General features: G+C 38.0%; 2 protein-coding genes across 4 annotated transcripts in view; one reads left to right on the top strand and one right to left on the bottom strand.

Moving 5' to 3' along the window:
• Positions 1-244: 244 nt before the first annotated feature.
• Positions 245-27,627, bottom strand: part of wdfy4 (WDFY family member 4) — a 53,517-nt gene continuing 26,134 nt past the window's right edge. For all 3 annotated transcript variants that reach the window (XM_081350942.1, XM_081350943.1, XM_081350944.1), the window contains 28 exons: positions 27,454-27,605; positions 27,123-27,361; positions 26,245-26,366; positions 25,640-25,831; positions 25,337-25,449; positions 22,383-22,460; positions 22,104-22,295; positions 21,674-21,758; positions 21,387-21,559; positions 17,658-17,806; positions 17,005-17,125; positions 16,710-16,795; positions 16,543-16,599; positions 12,254-12,296; positions 11,969-12,088; positions 11,769-11,886; positions 11,427-11,536; positions 10,374-10,527; positions 10,164-10,255; positions 8,960-9,172; positions 6,090-6,222; positions 4,646-4,803; positions 4,353-4,511; positions 4,074-4,253; positions 2,894-3,076; positions 2,366-2,462; positions 1,572-1,692; positions 245-1,449 (listed from right to left, as the gene is read on the bottom strand). In XM_081350942.1, coding sequence (XP_081207068.1) covers positions 1,383-1,449; positions 1,572-1,692; positions 2,366-2,462; positions 2,894-3,076; positions 4,074-4,253; positions 4,353-4,511; positions 4,646-4,803; positions 6,090-6,222; positions 8,960-9,172; positions 10,164-10,255; positions 10,374-10,527; positions 11,427-11,536; positions 11,769-11,886; positions 11,969-12,088; positions 12,254-12,296; positions 16,543-16,599; positions 16,710-16,795; positions 17,005-17,125; positions 17,658-17,806; positions 21,387-21,559; positions 21,674-21,758; positions 22,104-22,295; positions 22,383-22,460; positions 25,337-25,449; positions 25,640-25,831; positions 26,245-26,366; positions 27,123-27,361; positions 27,454-27,605 — 3,707 coding nt within the window. In that variant the 3' untranslated portion in view covers positions 245-1,382. The remainder of the gene's footprint in view (positions 1,450-1,571; positions 1,693-2,365; positions 2,463-2,893; positions 3,077-4,073; positions 4,254-4,352; positions 4,512-4,645; positions 4,804-6,089; positions 6,223-8,959; positions 9,173-10,163; positions 10,256-10,373; positions 10,528-11,426; positions 11,537-11,768; positions 11,887-11,968; positions 12,089-12,253; positions 12,297-16,542; positions 16,600-16,709; positions 16,796-17,004; positions 17,126-17,657; positions 17,807-21,386; positions 21,560-21,673; positions 21,759-22,103; positions 22,296-22,382; positions 22,461-25,336; positions 25,450-25,639; positions 25,832-26,244; positions 26,367-27,122; positions 27,362-27,453; positions 27,606-27,627) is intronic.
• Positions 14,713-15,603, top strand: lrrc18a (leucine rich repeat containing 18a; the record flags this gene model as incomplete). Its single annotated transcript, XM_081350737.1, has 1 exon — positions 14,713-15,603. The coding sequence occupies one exon, from the start codon at positions 14,713-14,715 to the stop codon at positions 15,601-15,603; it is 891 nt and encodes a 296-aa protein (XP_081206863.1).

Raw genomic sequence — 27,627 nt, 5'->3', positions numbered from 1 at the left:
AGGGTCCACATTGCAATGTTGTTGTAAAAGCTTGTTATTCTGCATGCAGTGACCCATATTCTTAAACTTAATGGACATCTGTGTTGATTCTATGAATTTAACTACTCCAGCAGCCCTGACAACTACCGAAAACATTACATCAACTGCTGGATGCTGCCAGGGGACCACACGTACAAACGGACAAGTCACAGAAAGCTTATATTCGCTAGCATTCCTATATAATAAACATGCTCGCTCATTCATTAAGGATGTCAGAAAATACAGGCTGTTATTAATCGTGGCTGCAAGCAAACAGAAGCGTCATTCAAGGTCATGACTAAATGACGCTATTCAAATCATAAGATTCATTAATATTCCTGGCATCTTTAGCAGATGATGTTACACATTTACACTTTATGCGTTTGAAGACATCTGAGAAATTAATCAGATTAAATATGCATTAGTGGGTTAAATAGATATATTCTACATTGTAAACCTGATGATTTTTATTTATCAAAACTGATCAAAAGTCAAATCAATTCTGTTCTTTCATACATTCTAGTAATCACAGAATTTTAAATAAAATGTATCACAATTTTCAGAAAAATATTAAGCAGCACAACTGTTTCCAACATTGATAAGACATGTTTATTGAACACCTATTCGAAGGTTTTAAAAATATATAAAAATGAAAGGTGTTAGCAACTATACAGTCTATGGTTAGCAATTATAATACTTTACACGGATAAAACAGCATATCACTGTTGTTTCCTATATGCCATAATTTTGTGGCATTTATTTCAGAATTCCCCACATCATGGAATGCGTGTAAATGCAGCTTTACACATCCGCACCCTCTATGACGGGAACCCGGGGCACATCGCCAATGGAAACTCTGACTCTAATTGGCTGAAGAGGGGTTGATTCAGCCCTATCAATAACTGCTGTTTTACAAGGTACGCATATCCATTCAGGATGTCCACAAGTGTAATTTCAAGCAAAAATATGAAATGGCACACAAGCGAATGGCTTTGAAACTCCAGCATACCGGTGTTTATAAAATAAACATTACTTTGGCTTTCTGAGAGTCCAGTGAGAGAAAGAGAGCTACCATACAATAAAACCGATACACCAAATGGGCCTAATTTTTTATTTTTTTTAAATGGCATCATCTTTCATTTCTTAAATAAGCAGTGTTGTGTTTCCGGCCCTGGCCAGCGAGCCTCACCCAGTCCAAGAAAGAATGCGTCATCCCTGTAATTCACCAGACCCAGAGTGGGTCTCCTGAAGTCAGCAGTCCTGCTGGAAGTGGTGAGAGCAAAGTGCATACGTAGGCAGCTCTTAAGAGGGACTCTCCGCTGGCATTCAGCTGCAGTTACTGACTGACGGAGGATTGATTGATCCTAGCTCTCGCAGGACCAGCTGTACACCCTGCCCCAGGCATCACCTACCAGCAGCGTGCCATGCGTTCTGAAATCACATTCAAAAGATATCTTCAGAAGAATGCTGACTTTAATCCTGCACTGAATCATTTCAAAAAGGAGAGCTTTCAGACCACATTTTGGTCCGAGAGACCAGCCTTTCGTCAATACCTGGATATGCCCAGAGCCGTAATCGCAGGGTTATTTTTGCAGCGTCGCCGAGAGACGGCCTGGTTGCGGTTTAACTCTCGGCAGAGCACCAGGTGTCTTTCCCACTTCCTCGAGCTGCTGTCTAAGAAAAGCAAAAGCAAGAGTGAGATATGAGACAGAGATTATTTATGGTCAGCATGTTGCTAAATTGAGAGAAATACATCTAATATAAAGCCTTCACTGTTACAACGAGTTCCCCCAATTTAATTTAAACGTGTTGATACTTACACGCGCTGACGCTGTGCTGTAACCAATGTGTACCAAATTGGATTTGGTTATTATTGCTTTCTAAATTGCATGCCTACATCAGCAAAATTGCTCATCAGTGTTTACAGGCTGTATGTTTAATAACTTTGCCCCATAATTCCTCGCAGCTAGCCCTAATGCGTCGCACAAAACAGTAGATCATTATGAACTTTTCTTGCGGATCGCTCAAAACCGAACCTCCGGCTGAGTGTCTGTACTATCACACTTAAGAACACACGTAATCCGATTTTTACGGCATTTTTGAAGGATGTCTAGTATTTGGTCTGGCTATTTAATTTCAAACATTACTTGTGTATTAGAAAATAACGATTCTCGTGACGTCACAAAGTACATTGTTTTCCAATATTCTGAGCGAGCTCCTGTTATTTCATGCTGGCCATTAAGGAAGCTTGTGGGTTACACCGCTCCTATGGCCGGAGGCGAGAGCAAAAGCGCATATTCACGCTCTTGTTCAATTCTGCACTTAAGGTGAAGTGTATTAGTGTTACCTGCTTCCTCAGGAGCTGACGACAAAACATGCCCTTGAGACACCGAGCACTCCTCATGTCCAGGTAATTGTACTCTAGTATATTCAGTCTTCCATATCTGGAACAGAACCACACGGTTAATGAAAAAAAGAGGGGAAACAATCGAATGCAATTGAAGCTATATTCATAAATCAAATCTGCCGGCCATTGATGTCGCAGGTCCAGGCTCCGACTGATGCCTAATTTAAGAAGCATTTTGATTTAATAACTGCTCTTACCTCATCTAAACTGAGCACATGTAACTATTAATGCTTCAGTGGGACTTCTCAGCCAAGCCTGTGAGCCCCATTTCAATATCCCAGTTACCATATTTTAATATTTTTTCAGCTATATTACCTGACTATTAAGCAGGAAACACTACAGGAAAGATTTATTGCTTAAACACAAAGGTGAAGTCTTTGGAGAAGACTTCTCATTTAAACGCTCTCATTATAAAGTTCGCTACGCCCCATCATCTTTCAGTCAGAGCCTTCGGAGGAGCATTCGTACCCGGACGATGCCATCGGCGCTGCCGGTGATGATCACGTTGCGAGAGTCCCACTCGTACTTCTGTGTGAAACAGCAGCACAGAATGTTTCCTTCAGGCCAACAGGAAGGGTTTACGGATGCCAGCAGCTGCCCCTTCATGGTCCACAGGTACAAATGGGTCCCGGCACATGACGCAATCTCACCCTGAGAGAGACAGAAAGGCCATTAATGATGCACATATCAGGCATCTATATATCCATGATGATCTATACATCCATCTACACTTCTGTTCCAAAGTTTAGGGTTTTTTAAAATAAATTACTACTTTTATTCGCCAAGGATGTATTAAATTGATCAAAAGTGACAGTAAGGACTTTTACATTGTTGTATCCTGAAAATCATGGTTTTCACAAAATTATAAAGCAGCACAATTATTTTAAACCATAATAATAAATGTTTCTTGAGCATAAACCCAGCATATTTGAATGATTTCTGAAGGATCATGTGACACTGAAGACTGGAGTAATGATGCTGAAAATACAGCTTTGCCATCACAGGTATAAATAATTTATTTTAAAATGTATCAAAATAGAAAACAGTTTTAAATTACAAAATTTCCACAATATTAGTTTTTACCATAGTTTTGAAAACACAGCCTTGGTGAACATAAGAAACTTTTTAAAATCTTACAAACTCTAAACTATATTTTAAACTTTCAAATGTTGTTCTAGTTAAAAATGACACTTACATGAATTTATTTAAATTTAAGACACACAACTCTGATATTTACAGTAGCCCAATAACCTATCTGGACATCTAAAATGAATGAAGAAAAAATAACACATGGTTAAATGATCTTAAATACTTTCAATTTGCTGTTTCGGAATCATGCATCAATACTTGTCTCTTGTGTTTTTAGTAGGGGGTATATTTCACACTGTGTAACGGGGTTTAAGTGTTAAAGCAGGTCTGAAGGGAAGGATGTGCCCACCCTTTCCTTCACACAGCTGGCTGAAGGGAGTTGCAGAAACCACTCTGCGAGTGCAAATGAGCCGGTATAAATGTGTCATCCAGACGCAACACGAGCCGAACGGCCCTAACCAAATTAAATGTGCGGGAGTGAGATGGATGGAGAGAGATTTGGGAGGTAAAATGCAGGCTGACCTCAGGCTGACGTATGTTTTTGCTGGAGGGTACTCACGGTCAGGTCATTAATAGCCAGGGCAGACACGGCAGAGGAATGTTCTGGTAACTGTGTGATGTAGCTGAGGTCCTCCAGGTCCCACAGGATGCAGGTCTGGTCAAAAGAGCCGCTAATAATCACGCTATGCGCTTCTGATGCTACCAGACATGTCACAGTGTCTGTGTGACCGTACAAGACCTAGGATGGAAAACAGCAGAACATTTGTTTAAAAAAAAAAAATGAAAAAAAAAAAACATCACAAACCTGCTTTGTGACACCTAAGCGTGAACATATGACCTGTTTGAGTCTCATGTGTTTGAGTTTGTCCTTGCCAACGGAGACGTCCCACACACACACTACAGTGCTGGTCCCGGCCGTGATGATGGTGCTGTGGTTGGGACAGGCAGCACACACAGCCTCTCCCCAGTCCGACAGGCTCTCAAACACGGCAAAGCTCTGCAGCACAGGCAATAAAGCTATCAAACCTTGTTAAACCATAAACAATAATTCAGTTACACAATAGGAAAACATTACAAGCAGGGCCGTCACTTTAATCTATTTATAGATCTAGAGAAACTATAAAAGCAAACCTTTTCAGCTGTGTAGCTCCCAAACGAGCAGGTCTGGTCACAAGATCCCCAGCAGAAGTATGTGTTCCAATGTGGAGGGATGAGAAGTTTGTTTTTTTCCACGACCAATACATCCTTCTCTCTACACACTATTTGACCAACAGGCCCCAGCGAGAGCTCTAAGAAGAGAAACAACAGGAAATATCAGCTTCATCAACATACTGCAAAATGTTTTATATATATAGTCTTCAGTGTCACATGATCCTTCAGAAATCATTCTAATATGCTGATTTGGTGCTCAAGAAACATTTCTTATTGTCAATGTTGTATTCTTTAATGAAAAGAACAGCATTTATTTGGAACAGAAATCTTTAGTAACATTTTTTACTGGCACTTTTGATCAAATTAATGCAGACTTGCTGAATAAAACCATTAATTTCTTTAAAAAAAAATGTACTGATGCCAAACTTTTGAAAGGGAGTGTATATATATATAAAAAAATGTAATTAATTTAAAAGAGTTAATTTTATTTGTACTTTAATTTGTCACAAAACTATTAATTAAAAGTAATATGTCATAAACTATTTAAATAAAACCAAAACACTAAATGAAGATTAAAAATATTGGAAAACTTGCTATTACAATAAATGGTTGTTATTAATTAATAAAAGTGGTGTGTAAGTGGTTTTAAGACTTTTTGGAACTCATTGTATTTACACAAAAATCTTGATGTTGAAATGACCATGTTTTTTGTCAGCCACCTTTTTAGACTGTTATTGTATCAATCTATCTAGAATGTTTGAATCAGGCATTTGGGACTTTTTATTTAATTTGGAACGATGTCTCGGGTTTAAGGATAAAAGTAAAAAAAAAAAAAAAAAAACTTGTGGTCAAGAGGAAGAAGTATTCTACTTTCAAATGACCTACATACTGTATCCGAGGACAGTCAATCTCCTCTCTCACTGACAGTAGAACAGTAACAGAAACCATAATGAAGCATGAGACGATTGCAAATCTGTCTCAAGATGCCCTTTAAATCTTTCCTTGTTGGATTTACTGATCAGTATGATAAAGTAACGCCTGATATGAGAACAAGATATTGAGTGAGAGACAATAGAGCGAGAGAGATGGAAACACAGTGAAAGAGAATCATCTAATTTTCTAAGAGAGATCCTTTTGGGATATTCAGATTATTAAATAAGCCTCAGTGGCTGTATCATCAAGAGCGGCCTAACAAATAGCAGGAGCTGAATGGAGCCGAGCTGAGCTACGACTGAGAAAATTAGCCTGTGAAAAGTCTAGCCAGCATCTTCTGCCTCGCGGCTGCTATTGCTCCCTGTAGACGTGGCCCCATCTTGTAAAAAATAATTGAGGAATGGAATAAAATAACAAGGTGACTATGAATGATTAAATGGGGGGTCTCGACCACAGAGCTGAGAATGTTCATTTTAAGCAGGCAGTGTACCTTTTATTGCCTGGGTGGAGGGCTTGAGCTTGTCCAGTTTAAAGAAAAAGGGGGTTATCTGACTGGATACCGATGGCTCTTTCGCAGCAGGACCCTTGTAAGATGTGCGGCTAGGGTGTGGTTTTGTGTAGAGCTGCAAGCATAAAACTTCTTTCAGTATGGCATTTAACATGCAGTACCACAATAAATCATCTCATTAAAGAAAAATGTTCTTTTCCTCAAAAATGCTAGTTAATGTCTTTGCCTTGAACTGATTTTTAGCCACACAGTGCAAGCTCAGATCAATGAGGCCTGCGATTAATTAGTTCCAACAATAAATACAAAACCTGTTCTAATTAAAAGAAAACAAGTTAGAAGATTTAAAAAGACTGAATCCTATATTTGATGGTAATATAGCATAATGAGTGTTTTAAAAGCAATTAAAATAGACTGCTCATTTTTCAAGATTTTTCAACACAGCAGAAGGGTTAAACTGTTGGAATAGTTTTTTTTTGCTATTTTAGCACATATCAGGCATGATATTTTGGAACTGTATTGGTTATTGGCCTTTATTGGAGATTTTCTTTTATCTGTCGATATTGGATATTTAATTGTGGATTAGATTACCTTTGGTGTCATCTAATGCTGAATTTTTAAAAATAGTAATAATTTAATAACACTGTTAAATGTGATATTTAGCAAATCTCAAAATGAATATCTATTTCATACTGTACATTATAATCAGGGCTTGACATTAACTTTTTTTGTTTTTCCAAAATAACTAGTGCACTCAGCATTGTCACTGGCCACAATTTTGACATCGCTACCATGAGGAAAAACAGCCATATAAATATTTTCAATATTATCTCATAATTTGGCAGCAGGTTTATTAGGCTGCTGTCACTTTAAAGGCAGGGTAGGTAGGATTTTTCAAAAAAAAAAAAAAATCCAAATTTGTTTAAACTGTCTTTATATACCAATACATAATTAAAATGTAAGTACTCTGAAAAAGAGAGTATAAAAATCGAGTGTCTGTAGACCTCTCACGACTGTTGTAAACACAGCTCATTATTTCCATTCACTCCACCCCCTCCCTTCTGAGCTCCTTCCAAAGCCACGCCCCCAAAACACATGAACGTGCGACGCCAAACGCTCAGGCTCAGCTGGAAGACGCATTTATTTACCTGAGACGAGTGAAGAGAAAGGGGCACAGTGCATGCAGTGACATCATGTCAGAATCACATGTAATAAAATACCTAACTTTATCACTATGAATATAAACAAATAAGATGGCTTTTAGTACTCATTATCAAGCTAGCATAGCGATACTGGTAAAGTTTAAAATATATTTTGTTTGATTCGGTAACGAGCTATATTTAGGCTATAGGTAACGAGCTATATTTATAAGGCAAAGCTAAAAACAGGTTGCATTGATACACGTTTTTCCATTACCATCAGTTAAACTGTGATGAAGGTGAATTTCGTGTAAGATTCATAACATATACGGTGTTTTGCATGTAAGAGTTTCCATGATGAAAACATTGTTGACTCTGATGAGGACGAACGTTACACTCCGGTGACAAGTACCGTTCGACGGTTCAAGGACAGGTCCGGGGTCGAGGGCGAAGCAGAAGAGGTCGTTCAAGAGTGCGGGCAACCAGGGTCCGAGGAAGTAGTTTTTGCCTTGTTTGCCTTCGCTGACTGCATATGCAGTTGCTTTGAATTTTGAATGCTCTTTCTCTGCCATAATTTTACTCTTCGTAGGTTCCGCGCCTCTCTTGCACTCCTCAAATCAAACGGGTGCGCGCGCATATGGGCAGATCTTGTAGCAACAGTGGTGGTAGCCATGGTTGCGAGAGTGAGTGACAGTCGCCCAAGCCAATCAATTGTTTCGTCCCGAATGGAAATAATGAGCTGTTTATTTCAGATTAAAAGGTCTACAGTCACTCGATTTTTATACTCTTTTTCCGAGCACTTACATTTTAATTATGTATTGGTATATAAAGACAGTTTAAACAAATTTGAAAATTTTTTTTTTACAAAAATCCTACCTACCCTACCTTTAAGACCTGACGCATGGATCCATTTTACTGTTACACATGCGTTTTCTTTCTTAACTGTTTACGTTCACTTAATACATAACAACTGAGTTTACGTGATTATTCGTTAAGACCGGTATTTTGACGTTATTTTTTGTGTAATTGACTGTTTACGCCCAATAAACAGTGAAAAATAGCTACATTTAGTACTGAGAGGTGGCTTTATGTGCACACACTTTGGGTGTGAGCATAAAATTTGCGGGAGTGAGTTAAATCCCATGCTGAAATTCAAGCCCTGTAACAACAACAATATTCATCCCGAGTAAAACGATTGTAGGAAAGATGAGAGAGCGAGAAAGCGCAGCTAGTAGCGTGTATCTATTCTGCGGAAAATGAGTATTGAAAGCATTTCAGATATTTTAGTACCGATATGTATCGAAAAATCTATACTATAACACTACATAACACTTATTTCAGATGCCTTTTTAAAAGACTACAATTGAAAAATGTATGTATTACACGCCACTGCTGAAAGCCACCCGCATTTGGCAGGTCGGCGAGTGTTAATGTTAAGCCCTGATTATAATGTTGTGATGCCTAAATTCACTTATATCAGTTAAATAAATAAAAATTTCAAAGTTTTATTTTTTATTTATTTAGTCAAAACATATCAGCCATAACATGAAATAATTATGGGCTTTTCAGTATTGGCCAGAAATAGAATATTGATGCATCTCTAGTATATATTGCTGTGAAAAGTGCTTCAAAATTACATTCTGTATTTACAACCAAAATAAAAATGAGAGGAATAGAGGATATCCTGATTTTCTTTAAACTGTTCAACTGGCGTACCTGTTTTGGCATTTGGCCAAAGTTGTTGATATACCCAAGGACAGTACTTTTCACGACAGGATCCTTCATGCTCGCTCTATCGTGTTTGTCAGTGTAGAAGTACGGGTGAAAGGTGTTGACGGCCTCTACTGCAGGCGAACCCTGCTGTCTGTAGCCGAAGATCAGATCAATCCAAAGATGCAGGCGTGCACTCACGTAATCGCTCTCAAGAGCCTGCAGAGAGTGCAAACTCGGTCAGTCAGCAGATCTGGATGGGTCTAAAACACCATCAGTGATGCCGTAACCTTTATTTCTGTAGCAGTGCAGGTGGAAAAGCTTACACATTTCAGGTCAAAGAGATTGCACAATAATGCATTTTAAAAAGATATTATTCTATCCGGCCGACTGATTACAGTTCGAACAATCTGATCTAAAAATTATATTTCAAAAGTTTGTATTCCTATTCCATGTTAATACTTATATTTTGAAAAATATTGGAAAAATAACTTATTTTAGAATTGGTTAAAGAGCCCAAACATAACATAAACATATACACAAAAGCACAAAAAAAAAAAAAAATCACTTAAAATAACAAGTATAATCAAAGCAGCTCTAAGTCACAAGCACTAAATTGTGGAAGATCCCTATATTGCCCTTCATTTGCATATGAAGGAAGGCGAGCGGACAGAATAGCTCATTTTATACTATCTGGAAATGATACAAATATTGCTCTGTAGATTGGGAACTGATAAAGCCTGGCCCTTATATGCCTGCAGGCATAACGTAGTGAGAAAGAAAGCATTCATTCCAATAACCAGCAGGCTTCTGTAATGGAGTTATAGGAGAGTGCAGATATTGTACTTGCGCTGAATTGGGCCTGTTATCTTCTAATTACAATGGCGTTAAACAGAGTAATGGGGCTTCCTTGATGAACTCAACAAGTGCTTATTATCTCAGGAAAGGCAAAAAAAATAAAGCAGCTACAAAAATGATTTAACTATTGCCAAGTTTAGCTGGATATGAATGGTGCAGTGACACTGATAGCGTTTAACCCCATGCTTGTTTTCATGAAACTTGGTATGTGCTCTGATTGCACTGACCTTCATTGCCTTATGTATAGCCTAAGGGTAAGTATAGCAGCCTTTAAACTAGAATTAGATATTATGATGCTTGTGGTCCACAAAACAGGCCCTTTTTTAAGACAGCCTTGACCAGAGGAACTGACCTCTCTGTGTACTCTGATGAACTCCTGTGGGTCTCCTTTGGCCCATGGTGGCAAAACCACATCATCTAAAAAAGTCCCGTCCTGCATGCAACCTATATTATCAATACACACATTTACAGACTTATGAAACAGGTAATTAAAAATAAAATATATAAAAAAGCCTCTTTGACTCATTTCCATTCGATTGTTGAGCTAATACTGATATCTTACCGAAGTCAAATTGGTTTGAGTTGACAAGAAAGTCTGGGAGGTAGAAAAATTCTGGAATGAGCTCCCTGACATCACTCATATTGTCCTTAGATGCAGATTCCCACTCGTTCTGAATGCTGTGGAACATCCGCTCTGGGACGTCAAACGCTCCGCCCTGCAAAAAAAAAAGCATAAATAAAACCAAATTTGAAACTCTAGGAAGGGAGCACTTTTCTAATATTATTTGAAAGCAAAGTGTCACAATGAAAAGCATTCAGAGCAAGGGAAATTATTAAGGATGAAAAAAGACATGCCATCATATGTGTTTGTTTAATGCATAAGCCTGGGAGCTCCCCTGCCAGCTAGTTGAGAACACTAAAACGGCCCCAACGTGTGTATATGAATCACAGTCAAGGAACAACTGCTTAGATTCGAGACATTTTCAAGCAATTGATTCAGGCTTTTTATTTTTCAAGGGAGGTTATATGTCCTGATGAAAATCTCTGGAGAAGTTATGTAATTTGCAGGAAAAGCAAATGCCCTAATTGAATGAAAGTAATATACTGTTAGTGGCACAAATATGATTATGAATATTACTGTACGGAGGAAAGCTGCTCAAGTTAAGCAAATATCATTGCAAAGTGTTATCTTAATGTTTGCATTACATTACAGCGGCTATCAAATATGCATGACATTTTATTTTAATCAATTGGTTCCATGTGTATAAATGAGATATTCTTTAAAATCTAAATGCGGTTTTGCAAGCAAGTGATGCAAAAGAATTTATTTATTTGCATACATATTAAAATCATACCCTAATTCAGTTTTGGAAAGAAAAAAAGAAAAAGCGCACCCAAGCCCAAAAACAATAAAGCTTGTTTCATCAAGTAAGTTCAATTTAGAAAAATTGAATTTTATAGGAGAAGTTCTGTCATGCAGTTCTGACATGTTTTGTCCTTCATTTGATAAAGAAGAGGCCAACGCATATTATTTATTTCCGTTTCTGTAGCACTGTGTGCCCTGTAACAACAGTAGTGTGATGTATGAGTCTGGTCACACAGGTGAGAAGTTTACCTGCAGCTGGATGAAGGTCTGGGTGAAAGGCTCCATCCTCACCAGGTATGAGGCCACTATGATGGCTGAGGAATAGTGCGTGCAGTAATGACACTGAGCCGACAGATCACCTGTAATCATGATATTCATTAGTAACATAAAAGCATTTATTTGATCATTTAATCCAGTCCTGCAGCCCCAAATGCCTTTTTTCCTGAAAAACTGCCCTGTCTTTATGTTTCAAAGAAAGAAAACAAACAAAAAAAAACATGGGCAGGTGAAATATCTGCAGGTGAAACTGACAAAGCTATGAGCAAAAGGTCTCAGTTACAGAATAGTTGCATATAAAAAAATATTCTTTACCATCATTATTTTCCACTTCAAGGAATCTCTGAATGAACTTCGCTTTTCTCTTCTCAGTTTGAGCTCCCATTGGTTTGGACAGATCTCTGAATGTAGCAGGACAGGACAGATCCAGAGTCTAATCGTCAAACAAACAAGAATTTTCAGCATCAAGTCCTTGAAATTCAAAAGTTTCAAGTTCGCATGCATGTTAACTTTACCTCTGATTCATAATCAGCAATGATCCACGGAAAAACAGGATATTGCATCAAGTCGTTGTATGTCCGTCCAGCAAGAGTGTTTAGATGCATAAGGTATTCAAAGTTACTTATTTCTCCCCTCTAAATATTGTCAAAACAGAAGGAAATAAAACAAAACAAATTTGTAAAATCACATTTGCAGAGAGCTTATGTTTCTATTACTGCAGTCAATCAATTTGCAGGATGCAGGATGTATATCACAATTAATAATGGTTAATAATGGTAAAAGTAACTGAAGACTCCAACCTGCCATTTAATTAGGGCCATCTTCTCAACTGCTGCCGTCCTTCTGTATGAACACAGCAAAGAAGTATTTAAAGACAAATATTATTCAAATATTTTATTGTGAAGAATTTGACATCTATCTTAAAAAAAAAAAAAAAAAAAAAAAAAATTGATTTGACCTATTGCGATGACACCTGACATGTAATGCAAACAGAGCTGTTATCTTTTAATTCTTAACAGTGCCTTGAATAAGGTGGATTTCGAACTAATCATCTGAACCAAGTCTACTATAGTTGCACAGCAACAGGTTAAGGAATAGAAAGAGCTTATGGTTTTAAACCAAGGAGGTACATCTTTCATCAGACAAGGGGCAATAGAAACATGTACATTGTTGTGGAAATAAGGGTTGAGATTTTTTTCAGTCATGTCGTTCCCTCCTTTAAAGGAGTAAATAGTGCCATCTATAGGTTTTTGAAAATGACTGTAAACACACAGTAACATATTACCTTGATAGTTTGGCTGCCCCTTCACACATATTACTGAATTACAAGATTATGAAGAGTGGCTCTTACAACAAGCAACCCAAACATGCAAAATGAAAGCTGTTTTGACATGCATACATGCTGATGATCGGACACCACGACTACTGAAACTGGTTTGCATTTATCACCATTTATTCCCATATTAAAGAAATATTCCCAAGAAAGAAAGAAAGAAAGAAAGAAAGAAAGAAAGAAAGAAAGAAAGAAAGAAAGAAAGAAAGAAAGAAAGAAAGAAAGAAAGAAAGAAAGAAAGAAAGAAAGAAAGAAAGAAAGAAAGAAAGAAAGAAAGAAAGAAAGAAAGAAAGAAAGAACTATTAACTATGAAACTATTAACATCCCGGACTTCAAAGAACATTCTGGAAATGTAATCTGAGGGAGTGTACACATACACACAACACTTCTTTCTCGCCTTTCTTTTGTGTGCGCTCCGGTCACAGGACAATAAAACTCTTGGCACCCCACGCAAGTGTTGCTTGGTAACAAAAGTTAAACAGGACAAAGCTTCTTTTTGGACTACAGTCTGAAGATCCTCCCCTGATTCTCAAGCAATTCAGTTGTGGACCTCATTTAAAAACCGTGAGTAAGAAAAACGTATTTAAGTCTTCCTTCACACTAGAAAGGGGATGAAATGAATCCTGGGTAACAATAGCTGGTTGAGACAAAAATTACGTTTTTTACACACTTTTGCGTTACCCTTTTACCTTTAATCCTTTTAGACTCTGAAGTTCTTGTGAAGCTTGTTTATGCACAGAGAATTTGTTTTTTTAAAGTCTCACAAATGACAAAACGTGTTATGGTTAATGATAAACCTATAAAAATATGCTTATAAAATGTGCCCACTGACTGTAACTAGGTACAACTAGTGGCACAACTAGCAAAGTTAGACACTGAAGCTTTATTCTATCGCAGTGTTTATGTATGTTTTCTATTACAAAAAAATAGCCATTTCATATTAACAATTTGGATCATACAGTAGTTTAAAACAACAAAAATTACAAATGAGAAAGTGTCTGACTGTACTCACTCTTATCTGTTTTATTTATGTTAGTATGTTATATCATTGGTACAACATTCAAAACAAAAATATATTAATGTTGATTTGGTAGAATTTTGAATACTCTAAAAGACTTACTAAACAATTGTTAGTTTTCAAAAGCATATTCATCAATTAGAAAGTAGCCTATATTTTGGTTACAAATGATATCTGGTCTTAAACCATGTAGTTGTGGCATCTATTATATTCCATATGTCACGAAAACAGCAACACCATCCAATTTTCTCGCCGTTTGGAGGGTTCAGAATCAGCGAATCACAAACAACATGAAGATGGATCACGTCGATGGTCAGCTCTCTGTAATTGCACCTCTCGGATGCAATGATTTCAAAAACAAAAGGTCTAATAGAAACAGGATGAACCGTATTAGCCCATCTACCAATGTGATTAATGAGTCGCCAAAGGGCTTACAATGCAGACACTCCTCCTTTTTAATGGGAAGATATGAAGGGAGCGAGTTTAAATCTCTTACCAGTGTCATTTATCAAAGTACTGATTTGACTCTCTTCACACAGTCACACGGACTGCTAGCGCCGCCCTGGATCAATCAGATGGAACACAAACAGCTTTTTCCAGAAAATCTTTTGGGCGCTCGCCGTACCCACTGTTATCTGGTATTAGCCTTAATTAGAGAACGACATTATCCTAAAATTTTCCCTTTAGGGTGAGTTGGGTGAGTGAATCGGGGTTGTAAACATTTACACCCCTCTCATTCCCCAAACGGCCCAACACCTCCTCGCCCCCCGATACTGCCTGCGGGCATACATGATACCTCTTTCCCAATGCAAACAACTAAACTGTCCCGTCATTAAGTCATACATGTTTAAAGCTACGAGGTCCTGAGATAATAATTACATGACTTGAGTTAAAACTTAATCAAATTGATGCTTCAGAAGCGTTTAACCATTAATCTGTGTCTGTACAGCTCCATGGCTAAAGGGAAGAGAGCAAGTGGAGCCAAAGGTACGAAGATAACATTGAAAATGGCTAAAAATGCTCTCAGAGTAACTCCAGATGGCAAACTACGACTTGATCTGAGCAACGTAGGCATCGCCACATTTCCCAAATGCCTCCTAAAGTTAAGAAACGTAGAGGAACTTGACCTGAGCCGGAACCAATTGAAAACAATCCCAGAATTCATTAGCCAACTGACTGGACTGCGTTGGTTAGACCTTCACAGCAACCAAATCGAACAACTGCCTGAAAGCATCGGACTCCTGGGATCTCTAGTCCACCTCAACCTCTGTAACAACAACCTTGACTCTGCTGGCTTGTCGCCTCAAATAGGAAATCTGAGAAATCTCCAGGTTCTCAACTTGGGAATGAATCGTCTAAACGCTCTCCCGCCCACCTTGGCTTTCCTGACAAACCTGACAGAGCTGGGACTTTTTGATAACTTGCTAACACAGGTACCTGAATGCATCAACTTGCTGCCCAACCTGACCAAGTTAAACACCAAACGCAATCCTATGGTCTACACACAGCAAGACGGCAAAGACTCCGAGTCTGTAAGGATGACCGGAAGTCTGTATTTGTTGAGAGAAGGAGATTTGTGCAATCCTTGTCAAGAGAGGAGCAGAAGGAAAAGGCTGCTTGATAGGTCGCAAAGGAAGATTAATTTTTCAGGGCTGATCTCGCCAAACTCGGTAGCTCGGGGTTTTCAAGAAAATTGGCGGCAAAAGACTACTACCTCACCTCCAAGTTTTCACAGAGAACATGACAGACCTGCTGGAGACACCAATAGATTGTCTTTTATTAATAATCTTATTACATAATGACTGTTTTAACATTTGAATCTACTCCTGAAATGTTATTAAATAAACTGCAGGTTTTGCAAGGGGGGTCCACCAATTATGGTTTGATCTCAAACTCATTTGTGAGGAAAACAAAAAAAAAGTGTGTCAAACTAAACTACGCCAAATTTAACTTCAAACTAAGCTATGTTTAGAAGGTTCAGCTAGCTGTTTCATTGTCAAATTAAATCGAATTAAAATGTTATGTACCAATATATGAATTTGTACATCATTCATGATTAATTAACTATGTAAATACATTAATTGTCACTAGTAGAAATGTTTTTATAGGCCAGGTTTAAAAATGCAACACTTTTTTCACAATATTCTCCATCTCTCTATCCATCAAGGGGTCCTTTGATCTGTAATCTGTACTGTCTCAGTAAAAAAATAAATATGCATCAAATTACTGTACATTTCCCACTGTAAGAAAAAAACTGTGGCTTTGAGGAAACGGTACTGATATTAGGTCCGTTCCCTCTTCATCATGTCAAAAAGTCAGGGGAACTAAACATAATAAAACTAAATTGAGCAGAAATTGAAACGGTGAGTTAAGGAATGATAATTTGAAACAAAACAACATCTGAAATAACAAATAGGTAGAAAGCTTATGGCTCCCTTGCAGACAATTAAAAACTATAAAATCTTGACTATTGGCAGCTTATGACTTCGAAAAGTTACTGAGGCTGTTTTAATTGGTAGCAAGTGCTGAAGATGCAGTAATTGTAGTTTTAGTGTAATGCCCGGATATTGTTGAGGGGATTGAGAGTCTTCCTGTCAATATTTAACCGCACACATATGAGAATGTCTTTTCTGGAAACTTTGAAACCACAAAACAGTGTTTCAATATAAAAGCATCACAGTCTCTCCAACTGAAGTGGCAGCTGTCTGCAAGATCTGGTAGATGCTTTTGACACTCACCTCACATTAAGTACAGTCTCTCCCCTTCCCTTTAATGAGGAGACCACAGAGCATAGCCTGGAAAGCAGGACAAATTGAAAGAGAAAAAAAATCAAGATAAATCAATTTAGTCTGTCACCTCACACAGTTCTTTACCTGCCTAAAACACAAGCACTATCTCGCTTTACCTCTTATATGCATTGATGTGGTCATTGTTGAAGAATACCAGGAACACCGAAGTGCCATTTTTTAAGAATATTTCCAGAGCGTTGTCCTAAAGCATCATCGAGAAAAAAAAAAAAGAAAGAAAAAACATTTACAAACAACAAAAACATAATGGCTAATAACTGCACTGGACAACACAGGAATGCATTTTAAGACCAACTACTGTATACATGTAATTCAGTAACAAAGGTACAGGATTTGGGCTTTAAAATAAATATATTTAAACACAGAAATAACTATGGGCTCTGTGAATCTCACCTCAAGCAGAAAGCGCATGAAATTGGCCTCTTTGATGTCATCATACAACCAGCGTTTGCAGCTCGGGCTCACTAAGTTTTTCTCTTTATTCATCATGTTGCAAATATATGAGTCTCTCACACTATAATAAGTACAGAAAATGTAAGATACTGTTGTATCTATAAACAAAAATAAATAAAGCTTCTCTATCTCAGTAAAATGAATGTTAACCTTCTCATTTATCATGCTTTAATAATAAAATAATGAATTATCACATAATCATATACACAAAGCTTCTTTTTTTTACCATTCAAAGTCATTTTTAAAATGAATACTTTGATTCAGCAAGGATGCATTCAACTGATAAAAAGTGAAAGTAAAGACGTTTATGAGATACACACACACATATATATATATATATATATATATATATATATATATATACTGTACATGTATATATATATATATATATATATACATGTACAGTATATATATATATATATATATATATATATATATATATATATATATATATATATATATATATATATATATATGTGTATGTGTGTGTGTGTGTGTGTGTGTGTGTGTGTGTGTGTGTGTGTGTGTGTGTGTGTGTGTATGTATGTATGTATGTATGTATGTATATGCTGAAAGAAAACAGTTGCTTTTACTTGGTCTGATGATGGATTCTACAGCACACATCTCCCGTGGAGGTCAACGTGAAGCCCTCACATATGTAGAGGTCAGCTTTACCAAACAACAGCACTCCTTCAGTCACCACGTGACCACTGACGACCACCACGCAGTGTTTGGCTTTGACCTGAAGTATGGACACATTACAGCAGACAGCATGTGTATCAAGTAGCTTACACAGGAATCCGTATTGTGCATTGAACTGTCTAAAGAATAAAGCTGTAATTTGTTTTACAAGCTGCCGAAATCAATGTACGAGTAAACACGATGTCAAGCCAAGTTTTCAACAGTTGTACGAAGTGTCACTGCAGCCTGCCTTTTGAATTGTGCCCTGGGGCTAAGGTGTCAAAGAAGCGCCACCCTGGCCTTGATTGATCACTGTTACCACTTCATTATCTAAACAACATGGTGAAAAGACAAAAATTAAAGGGAGAAAAAGGCAAAATGCTGAATGGTTGGGGTGTTTGTGAAACAGGGCCAATCCTCCGCAGGCGGAGTTCGCACGAAACCTCTCGATTATGCACGGCTAATTGTATTGTCTCCCTTCATTTCACACCAAGCAGCTGCACCTGGCCTCAGCCCTGAGTCACCAGGACTCTGGGCTCGGGGGATCCGCGTCCCCGAAACATATGGGGTCCAGCCGTACTGCCAGCCGCTCCACAATTAATACAAATCAAATCAGAGCCTCCTCTCCATGCAAGCGCCCCCTCACCAGAGCAGAGAGAGGGCCCCACTGTTTATTACCAGAATTAATCAATGACACAGCAACAATAGCAACACACTAATTGATTAAGGCCCTGTTTAAATATATGGTCCACCTGGTGGGGGTTTGGTTTCAGACAGAGCTTTAAAACAGAATCAGCCCTGACCTGAGTCGGTCCTAATTCTGTCTGGTCTTGGTGATTTACAGCAACAACTTATTACACCCTGCTACAGAATGTTTTTAAGAGTGTTCGTGGTAGTTCACATTAGAATTGATATGCACACACACACACACACATACATTCACACATTCATTCGCACATACATTTACACATACACACACATTCTCACGCACACGCACACGCACACGCACACGCACACGCACACGCACACACACACATATATAGTTACGTCCAGGGGCCCGTTCTTCGTACGTCGCTAACTCAGTTAGCTGGATTTGATTGTTGGCGATTTGGCATGATCTTGGATTGTTTGGTTCTTCGACGCTCATCCTGGACTTGCTGTCATAGCAACAGGTGCGCAATCTTAAACCTGCTCATGAGCAGGCTTATTTCATGTTAACAGGATTAGATTGCGGCTTCATAAGCAGAGCTGATACGGGAAGTCCAGCGCAGTGCGATAGTGCTATATATATAAAATATATTTTTTCTCGTGACTCGTGAGATTGTCGTTTACATTATTAATTTGTTGGAAACGCACATTTATTTTCGACTTGTCGGAGTCGGGCTTTAACTACAGCGCAAACTGTTTGCATTGCCCTAAGATTATTTGCGAGTGGCTCTTTCCTTTACACTATCAGCAGAGCAAGTTTATTCGGAATTTTAATGTTTAATCAAAACGCCAGGGAACTATAAGAGAGACTATAATATAGCTAAAAATTACCATTATGTAGAATATTTTTGTACTTCACTTTTATTTGTTCCCATGTTCTAGTGTGGTGACACTGACATTACAATGAACAAAGTAATTATGCAATTATTAAAATACAAAAATATAGGCTAATAAGTGATAAAACATCTAACATGGCCACTTCTAACGGATTTAAATTGTCTGCTACTTTTTGCCAGCCCTCTCTCCTGGCTTTTGCAGACTTTGAGGTGTTCCCTGGCGTTTTGATTAAACATTAATATTCCAAATAAACTTCGACTATTAGTTCTTGCTCTGCTGAAGAGAAAAACTGAGCGCGCTCTTTGGCCACGATGAGCAGCCAATAGCAGCGTTGCTGATCAATGTTTCTACTATCGATACATATCCCCTTTTAAACTTCGCATGAACACGCAATTATCTCAGATAACTCAATCCAGCTATACTAATCATATCCGGCAGGTGTGTTCGTAGAACCTAATTAGCCAGATCATGATTAGCACGATGATATCATCTTGGATGTCTCATTTGATCTCGGATGTTTTAAGCAACGTACGAAGAACGGGCCCCAGAGCTGTAAGTTTGTTTGTTTGTGCCCAAGCTGTGCTGTTTCTCTCTCTATCCCTGTCTCTCTTCATAGGAGAAATGGTTTCCACCTGATGCAGAGCGTGTTGGTGGTGGCTTGACTGTGTGCAGCAGCTTTGAGGTCTCATCTTCAACCCCAGACCTGATGTTCTGTTGAAGCCAGTAGTTGATAGTGTATCTCTACCTCATGTTGTGTTTTCTCTCATTAGTCTCTTTTTGATCACACTATGATTGAGACTTAAAATGCAGAAGTGAGTTAACTTTAATGATTATTTATTGTATGGTTAATTAATCTGTTTTTCTCTTAGTTTATATGAAATTTGCTAGTTAATCATTTATTTCTTTATTTGTGGGGTTAGTAGGGAGGAGGGTGCCATTTATTTAGAATTGGACTTTTTCTCCTGTTTATGTTAGTAAGGGAATTAGCTTATTTTGCTGTACTCTTGTTTTCTTTTCTTTTAGTTTAGGTACTCTGGGTCTGGAGACGGGGTGGCTTCATGCTGTTGCACATTCATTTCACCACCATCCATTTTTTGCTGTTGCTTTCCTCCCCTAGATCAACCAGGAAATCGTAACAAAATATATATAATGGTATGTAATAATGAAACTGGTTTCAGACTGGGATAAGCAATCATAATGACACATCTAATGTTACATCTAGAATGAGCTTTAGGTATAAACAATACTTTGAATGACTACAATTCTTTTTTCTCTTTAGAAATGGTATTATAAAGTAAAAAAGGTGGAAAAATATTGATATTTATAAACAAATGTACAGCTTTCAACCCTTCCATCAGATTTTTTTTCTATTCATCACCAAACCACACATAATAAAGTGCAATATTTTTAATTTCCTCTCTTATCTTATCTATTCCTATAATAGGTGCCAAAATTAAAATAAAAAAATATTATTATTATTATTTATTAAACAACAACCATTTGTTTTGCACCTATTGATAGGAATAGTTAAGAGAGAACAGGAAATGATGGGTATTGGACAAGGATTGGGAAATGAAATGAGCTAGATTCAAACTTGCATTGCCCACATGAGCACCACAGCTAAATGTGTCAGCATATGCACTTAACAGCCACACATCGGCTCTGCATAAAAGCAATAATTAACAACTCATAAGATTGCATCTGTGAAGTTATTTCCTGTTTGAGTAATAATGAAAAGCTAAGCCTCTGAGGACATGGTGCCTGTAAATTACAGTCATCACATTGCCTCTGGAATTGAGGCGTAGGCCGCGTCAAGCGTTTGCATTTCTGTATTAATAAGTAAGGAGAGGGCAATTCGGCTGGCACGCAGCACAGCAGGACATACCACCTACTGAATGAATACAAGACAGGAGACATCACCCCCTACTGTTCCTTATTAATACTTCTGTCAGCCACTCTCTGCCCTGTTAATGCTGAAGAGCGCTGTCAAGCTCAAAACACACACACTGCAGCTGTCCACACTTAAGCTCAGGAATGTTTTGTTTTTTTTCATACCAAAGGAATGTGTCTCCAGTTGAATATATGATCATTCTCACCTCTTCAGTGGGTTCCAGCTCCTTCAGTATGAGCTGAGTGTCCATGCACTGATCTGAGATGTCCTCGGGCAGAAGTGAGGCGTCGTTCAGCACAGGGAAAAAGGTCAAATGCTCACAATCTAAACCAGGCTCCTCGTCAACCTCCCGGCCTGCCTCACACAGGATCCTGGGGTCTGGGACACACATTAAATATATGCACTTAAAGAGATGTGCAGATTCAGCTGTTGCTGTCCAATATAAAGCATGTTATACAATTAATCATAAAAATGACATGAAAAATATGATACCTGAATCAGCCTCAACAACATCAGCAGCTCCTTTGCTTTCTTCAGTGAAATTCTTCTGAATAATGCCCGAAGTCAGTGTTGGCATCTATTTAAAATAAATATACAAATAAAAAAATATTAAAAAATTATATATTTAAAAAATCCTAATATTTATTTAACAGTATAGAACTGAAATTAATACAGAAGACAAATCATTCTCCAAGCATAAATATTCAACAGTGATAGTACTTTAAGAAACATTCTAATATGATTATTTAACAGTGGTAGGAAAAACACCATAAAATAATAAAAATAATAATAATAATAATAAAATAAAAAATAATATAAAACCTGCATTTGATCTTTATTTTAATTCACTGCTAAGAATGTTATGCTATTAAGATTTTCCAGTCAGAAATGATTATTCTTTGGCATGACAGCAATAGTTCACCTTTTTGGATCGACGTAACTGCTTTCTGCGAATTCGGGATCGTGTGCGGTTGCGGCCTTCTGCGGTGTTCTGCACCCAGCCTCTTTTGAGGAAGACTCCTGGACCAGGGCCGAAGAGACCCCTCTCTCTGAGCAGGTCTTCCTCTATTCTTAGCCACTGAACGGCCATACGATCATTCTCACTATGAGTCATCTACACAAAACATAAAAGTAAAAGAATGAAATGTTGGATTCCTGGGCCACAGCATTATACTGTAGGTATAAGTGTAAAAAAAAAGACCTGTGCGTGACTCCTCAACATGCTATCAAATATGGTCTCACAAGTTTGCCAGTGTGATTCCATGTCCAACACGAACCCCTAATGGAAACAAACACACACACAAGGTACATTACAACAAGCAGACAGTTATATGTATGTAAACGGTCCTCTGTAGCTATTAGGTTTGCACACAGTTACAATAACATTTCGCAAATTGCATTCATGTGGGAAAAACAAGCTAGTGGCTATTTAACCATACAATAAAGCTGTCTCCAATAGTCCTCAGTGTGCTCTAATTAACTTAAAGTATAATATAAGCACAGTGTGAGGTGGCTGCTGGCCCTGCGCCATGCGCTGTGTCCTGCTGATTTATTATACTGATAGGCATTAGCCCTTCAGGAAGCCTGTGTACTTCACCACCGACCTGCTCATATCCAGATTTACTTAAAGGCTCATTAAACCAATCATCACAGTGGTGTCCTCTCGGAGCCGCCCAATAGCCACACTGACTGCAGTTCAGAGACAAGAGGAGCACTGAATCCAGCAGCTCAAACTGTGATAAGTATGAGTTAAGAAGACACAAGATAAAACTAAGATGAATAAAAATCATCTCGGATCATTTTATGTTTTGTTGATTTACAGCTTTAAATCACAGTGGGCTTTTTGGTACTAAAAATGGATGAGTATTTTAGCTATGCAAACAATATATTTTGACTGATTTGTAGAAATGTTTTTCTGTTATTTCTATGTGAAAATCAGAAAATTAAATCATCTGTGGTAAAATATTGGAAAATAATAATACATGAAAACTTCCTAGCCTAGGTGGCGCACAGTGCAAAAAGGATTTCTGCATGTAAACAGGAAAACAACATCTCAAAACATCTACAAACATGTTATTAATTTACTGGGAAAGCAATAAAATAGTTTTTCGATTTGTAATTTTACTTAGTAACTCAGTCCACTTGCTTCACCAACATACTCAATGCTGCTTTGCATGCCATAGCTAAATGAAAAAAATCCAACAGAAAAAAATGCAATTTGGGAGACAAGTTATAAAATATAGTGACAAGTTATAAAACTAGAAAAATAGGAAATTGTGCATTTGTGTGTGCCAAATGGATGGCGGGATTAAGAAGTGTTACAAAGGAGTTCACAGGAGTAATTACGGCCCTGTGTTGACAGATAAACACTGAATCATCGCCTAATCATATTCTTTTATTTAGAGAATCATAAGTAATATATAGCATTAATTACTCCATTTACCCAAACAGCAAACTTATTGGCCTTGTACGAGCGGCACATTAAACAGCATCCCCTCTGCAATTAACATCACACTGATTTCCATTTTAATTACTTTCCACAGAAAAAGACTACCTTTGATGATAACATAAAATAATGTCAGCATCATTTTAGGCTGTTGGTGAATGTGTAATAAACTTAACTTGATCATTAGCTATGTTAATTATCTTTCCATTATGAAGATATAATTAGTCTGTAGCATATATCTGAAATGAACCCAGAGGAAAGTTTGTCTTGTGCCGTGCTGTATGGGTAAGTTCTCTGGTGTACAGGCAACTGGATTAAACTGTGTATACCAAATATACATTTTAAAATGATGAAATGGATTTATCACCCATAAGACACAAATTATGTAATAGTAACAAATAACTAGTGTAAAAAAGGTCAACCTCATCAACTAACGACATTTTGACCTGTGATTTTCTGATCTTTTTTTTTCTCCTTCAAATTTTGTAGTGAAATAGGAGTGGGGTAAATTGTGCCATTTTTACTTACTGTAGGTTTTCTCCTAGGCAAGGAGAAACGAGAGGTAAAACTAATATTCCTATTTATTTTTTACCGTGCTATTAACTGAAATCAGAAGAAAGTGTCTATTGCATATGGTCATATAATCAGAAAAAGGTGCCAACTAGCCTCACATTATGGGAAATGCATTAACGACGTATATGTCAAATAAAAATGTGATAATAAATGAGAGATATTATCTCTCAAAGCCTTATCTTGCTGGACATTAGTCACATTTTCATAAAACACCTAAGAAAAGGTTTAATATTTAGAGTATTTGAATGTAGCAGTGAAATAATTGTCACTGATTTATAATACTGTTTGTAATAGCATATTCTGCATTTTGAGCAAAAATTACTATTAGTTGAGCAACTAACACATCTTAATAATTATGCGAATCTTGATTTTTCTGTTATGAGCTTAAGTTAACTTTCTATCAAAACTCAAAGGAAATTAAAGTATGATGATCTGAAGTATGTGTGTACCACATGATGTACAACAAGACTTTTCAGGAGAAATTAAGAATCCACAAAACTCACAGCAAATTTTAAGCGGCATGTTTCTGAGGAGGACAATTCATCAAGACAGCTGATAGGCTGTCACAAACTGATATGATACAGAGTAACAGAAAATGAATGTTTTCATCGGATCGGGACTGCCTATAATTACCGCCCCCCTGTTTCTGAGGCTGAGACGGAGATAGCAGCAGTTGCAAAGAAACAGCAATTTCATGCCCTTGTGCCTGAGTAATATCTCTGTGCATCCTTTTCCAGATGGCGACGTCTTCAGTGGTGGGAACTAATGATGTGGGCTGCGTTTTCGGGGGGGAAAAACAACAATAACAGCGTCTTTAACCTTCAACAGCAAACGCAATGTTCTAGTGAGTGTTCCCATGGAAAAAATTAACAAATATCAATTACATTGCCCACTGAGGTGTACTCAGCTGCAATAATCCAAATTGATTTAGAGACAGGATTGAGACAGAGCCACGGGGTAGGTGGTGGCGTCCGGTTGCGGTGACATTGGGACGGTGTGAGGGCACCATGTGAAGGAATTCTCATTGACTGAACCACTCACGTCCTGTATGTCCAAAGTGGTTCTGGACGTGCATCACGTAAAAGCACCGGAATCCAACAGAAACATTTGTGTTAAAACAAATTTGATTGTCCTACCTCAGTGCTGCCGACTGAATCCTTCCCAAACCTCTTCTGAACAGATTGCAATGCACTGCTGAGAAGTCCTGCCCTCTTCTGGTGAACATTATTTGCTTTTTTCTTTTGAGAATCTGAGAGAAAAATGTTAAATGTAATTCTATGCAGGAAAATCTTTTACTACTTTTGCAACATGCAGCATACAATTCATGTGTATTCTCCTCTGTCACGTCAGTCAAATACAACCGAAACTAAAGCAAGAGGATCAAAATAAGAAAGCTGACAGTAATCTCAAATGTTGACACACAAGTAGCAGTGACTGACCCATAAAGAGCTGCCAAGCTTTCGTTGCCGTCTCCTCCCACAGAGGGCTCACATCACCCATAGAGACCTGGCCCTCCTTGCCGGCCGGCTTAGCGGACAGGTCGATTTTGTAGGCCTCCTCCAGCGCCTGTCTCCGCTCCTGCATGACTCTGCTCCAGGTGTTTTCCACAAGCATCATCAGCTCTGACTCCACTACAAGGATCACAAGCATATTCAAAACTTTTCATTTTACTCATGAGCCTGGCACTTAACAAATTAAAGGAAGGAAGGAAGGAAGGAAGGAAGGAAGGAAGGAAGGAAGGAAGGAAGGAAGGAAGGAAGGAAGGAAGGAAGGAAGGAAGGAAGGAAGGAAGGAAGGAAGGAAGGAAGGAAGGAAGGAAGGAAGGAAGGGAGGGAGGGAGGGAGGGAGGGAGGGAGGGAGGGAGGGAGGGAGGGAGGGAGGGAGGGAGGGAGGGAGGGAGGGAGGAAGGAAGGAAGGAAGGAAGGAAGGAAGGAAGGAAGGAAGGAAGGAAGGAAGGAAGGAAGGAAGGAAGGAAGGAAGGAAGGAAGGAAGGAAGGAAGGAAGGAAGGAAGGAAGGAAGGAACGAACGAACGAACGAACGAACCTTCTGCTGAATCAGCGACATTGGTCTGCGACATCACCCGGCTGTTCTTGTGTGGGAAAAGATGCCTCCAAATGTTTCTTGAGGGTTTTTTATGGACTTCACATCCAAAGCCTTCAAGAAAGCTAAAAGACAATAATAAAAAAAGAGGGGAAATTCTTTAATATTTGACTTATTCAGAAAATGATCAGTGAAAGGATGTTCTTGACTAGAGGAAAATGTTGCTCAAACTAAATGCTGTATTAGCTGTTTTATGCTATATATTTTTAAAAGGAGATTTTGCAACCCTGTTATCAAAATATTGGAAAACATACAGTTTATCTAATGTAAAAATACCTGGTTTATTCATTTTTATTTATTTTTGCAATACCAAAAGCATTGATTATGGATTATGAGAGATTGTGGCCTCTAAATAAAGACGTCTGAAGATTTCTCTCGAAGGTTTGCAAGTTTTTGTGCTTTTTTATTATGTTTTCTCTAGTAATGAACATAAATAATAATAATAACAACAATAAAACAATGCCAGAATGGGTCACAGGGTTGCAGTTTGGGATCAAAACACTGGTTAATAGTTATTTATACTGTATGTGCCTACTGAAGACCTGATGGTCGAAACGTTGCGCTTCCCATCAAAAGTTTTTTGTAGGTGTTATTTGCAGTGCGCGGACATCATGCTTCTTTTTTACCATCGTAGTTATTTAAACCTTATATTTTCCATAAATACAAGAACAATAACCAAAAATAATCATTCAATAACAAAAGAAATTGCAAAAATTGTGAAAATAGAACTGGATGTGGAATTTTCACCTTTTAATATAAAAAAAACGAACAGATTAGTGGAAAGTGACAACTATTTTATGATCACTAACAATGAAACCCACCTGCCAGAGCGTATAAGGACGAGGCAGTGCATGAGACAGTTGATGAAGTGGACATTGGCATTGTATGTTGCCATGATCACATCCCAGTGCTGCTGCAAAACCTGAAGTGTTTGAATAATGAGTTCCTGCTCAGCTTGAGTCTGTCTGGATCGAGACAGGAAGTAGAGCAGGGCCCGGTTCAAGCTTTTGTACAGAATGCTGACCGTTGTCTCCCGATGACCTGGACCTCTCTCCAGTGCCTGATGTCAATACAAACAAGCAGTGTAAATTACAGGTGTGTCTAGGCTTCAAACAATAATACGGTATAAGTGAAATCAAAAGATAAACTCACCACTGCTATCTGTTCAACCATGAAGACCAAGAGGTTCTCTGGTTCCACCACAAACATGCCAGAGTAGAGTTTTTCCACTAGCTTTTTACTGAAGAACCCCACATTCTCAACCAAAACGGCCGCTTTTCCTTCCTGCTTGGACTTGGATGGGTCTTAGGATAATTTAATGGGGCA

This window comes from Scardinius erythrophthalmus (assembly GCF_964197995.2).
Source record: "Scardinius erythrophthalmus genome assembly, chromosome: 21".
In the NCBI taxonomy this organism is placed as follows: domain Eukaryota; kingdom Metazoa; phylum Chordata; class Actinopteri; order Cypriniformes; family Leuciscidae; genus Scardinius; species Scardinius erythrophthalmus.
The sequence above is the reverse complement of the archived record's forward strand: the minus strand, read 5'-3'. Positions and strand labels throughout refer to the sequence as shown.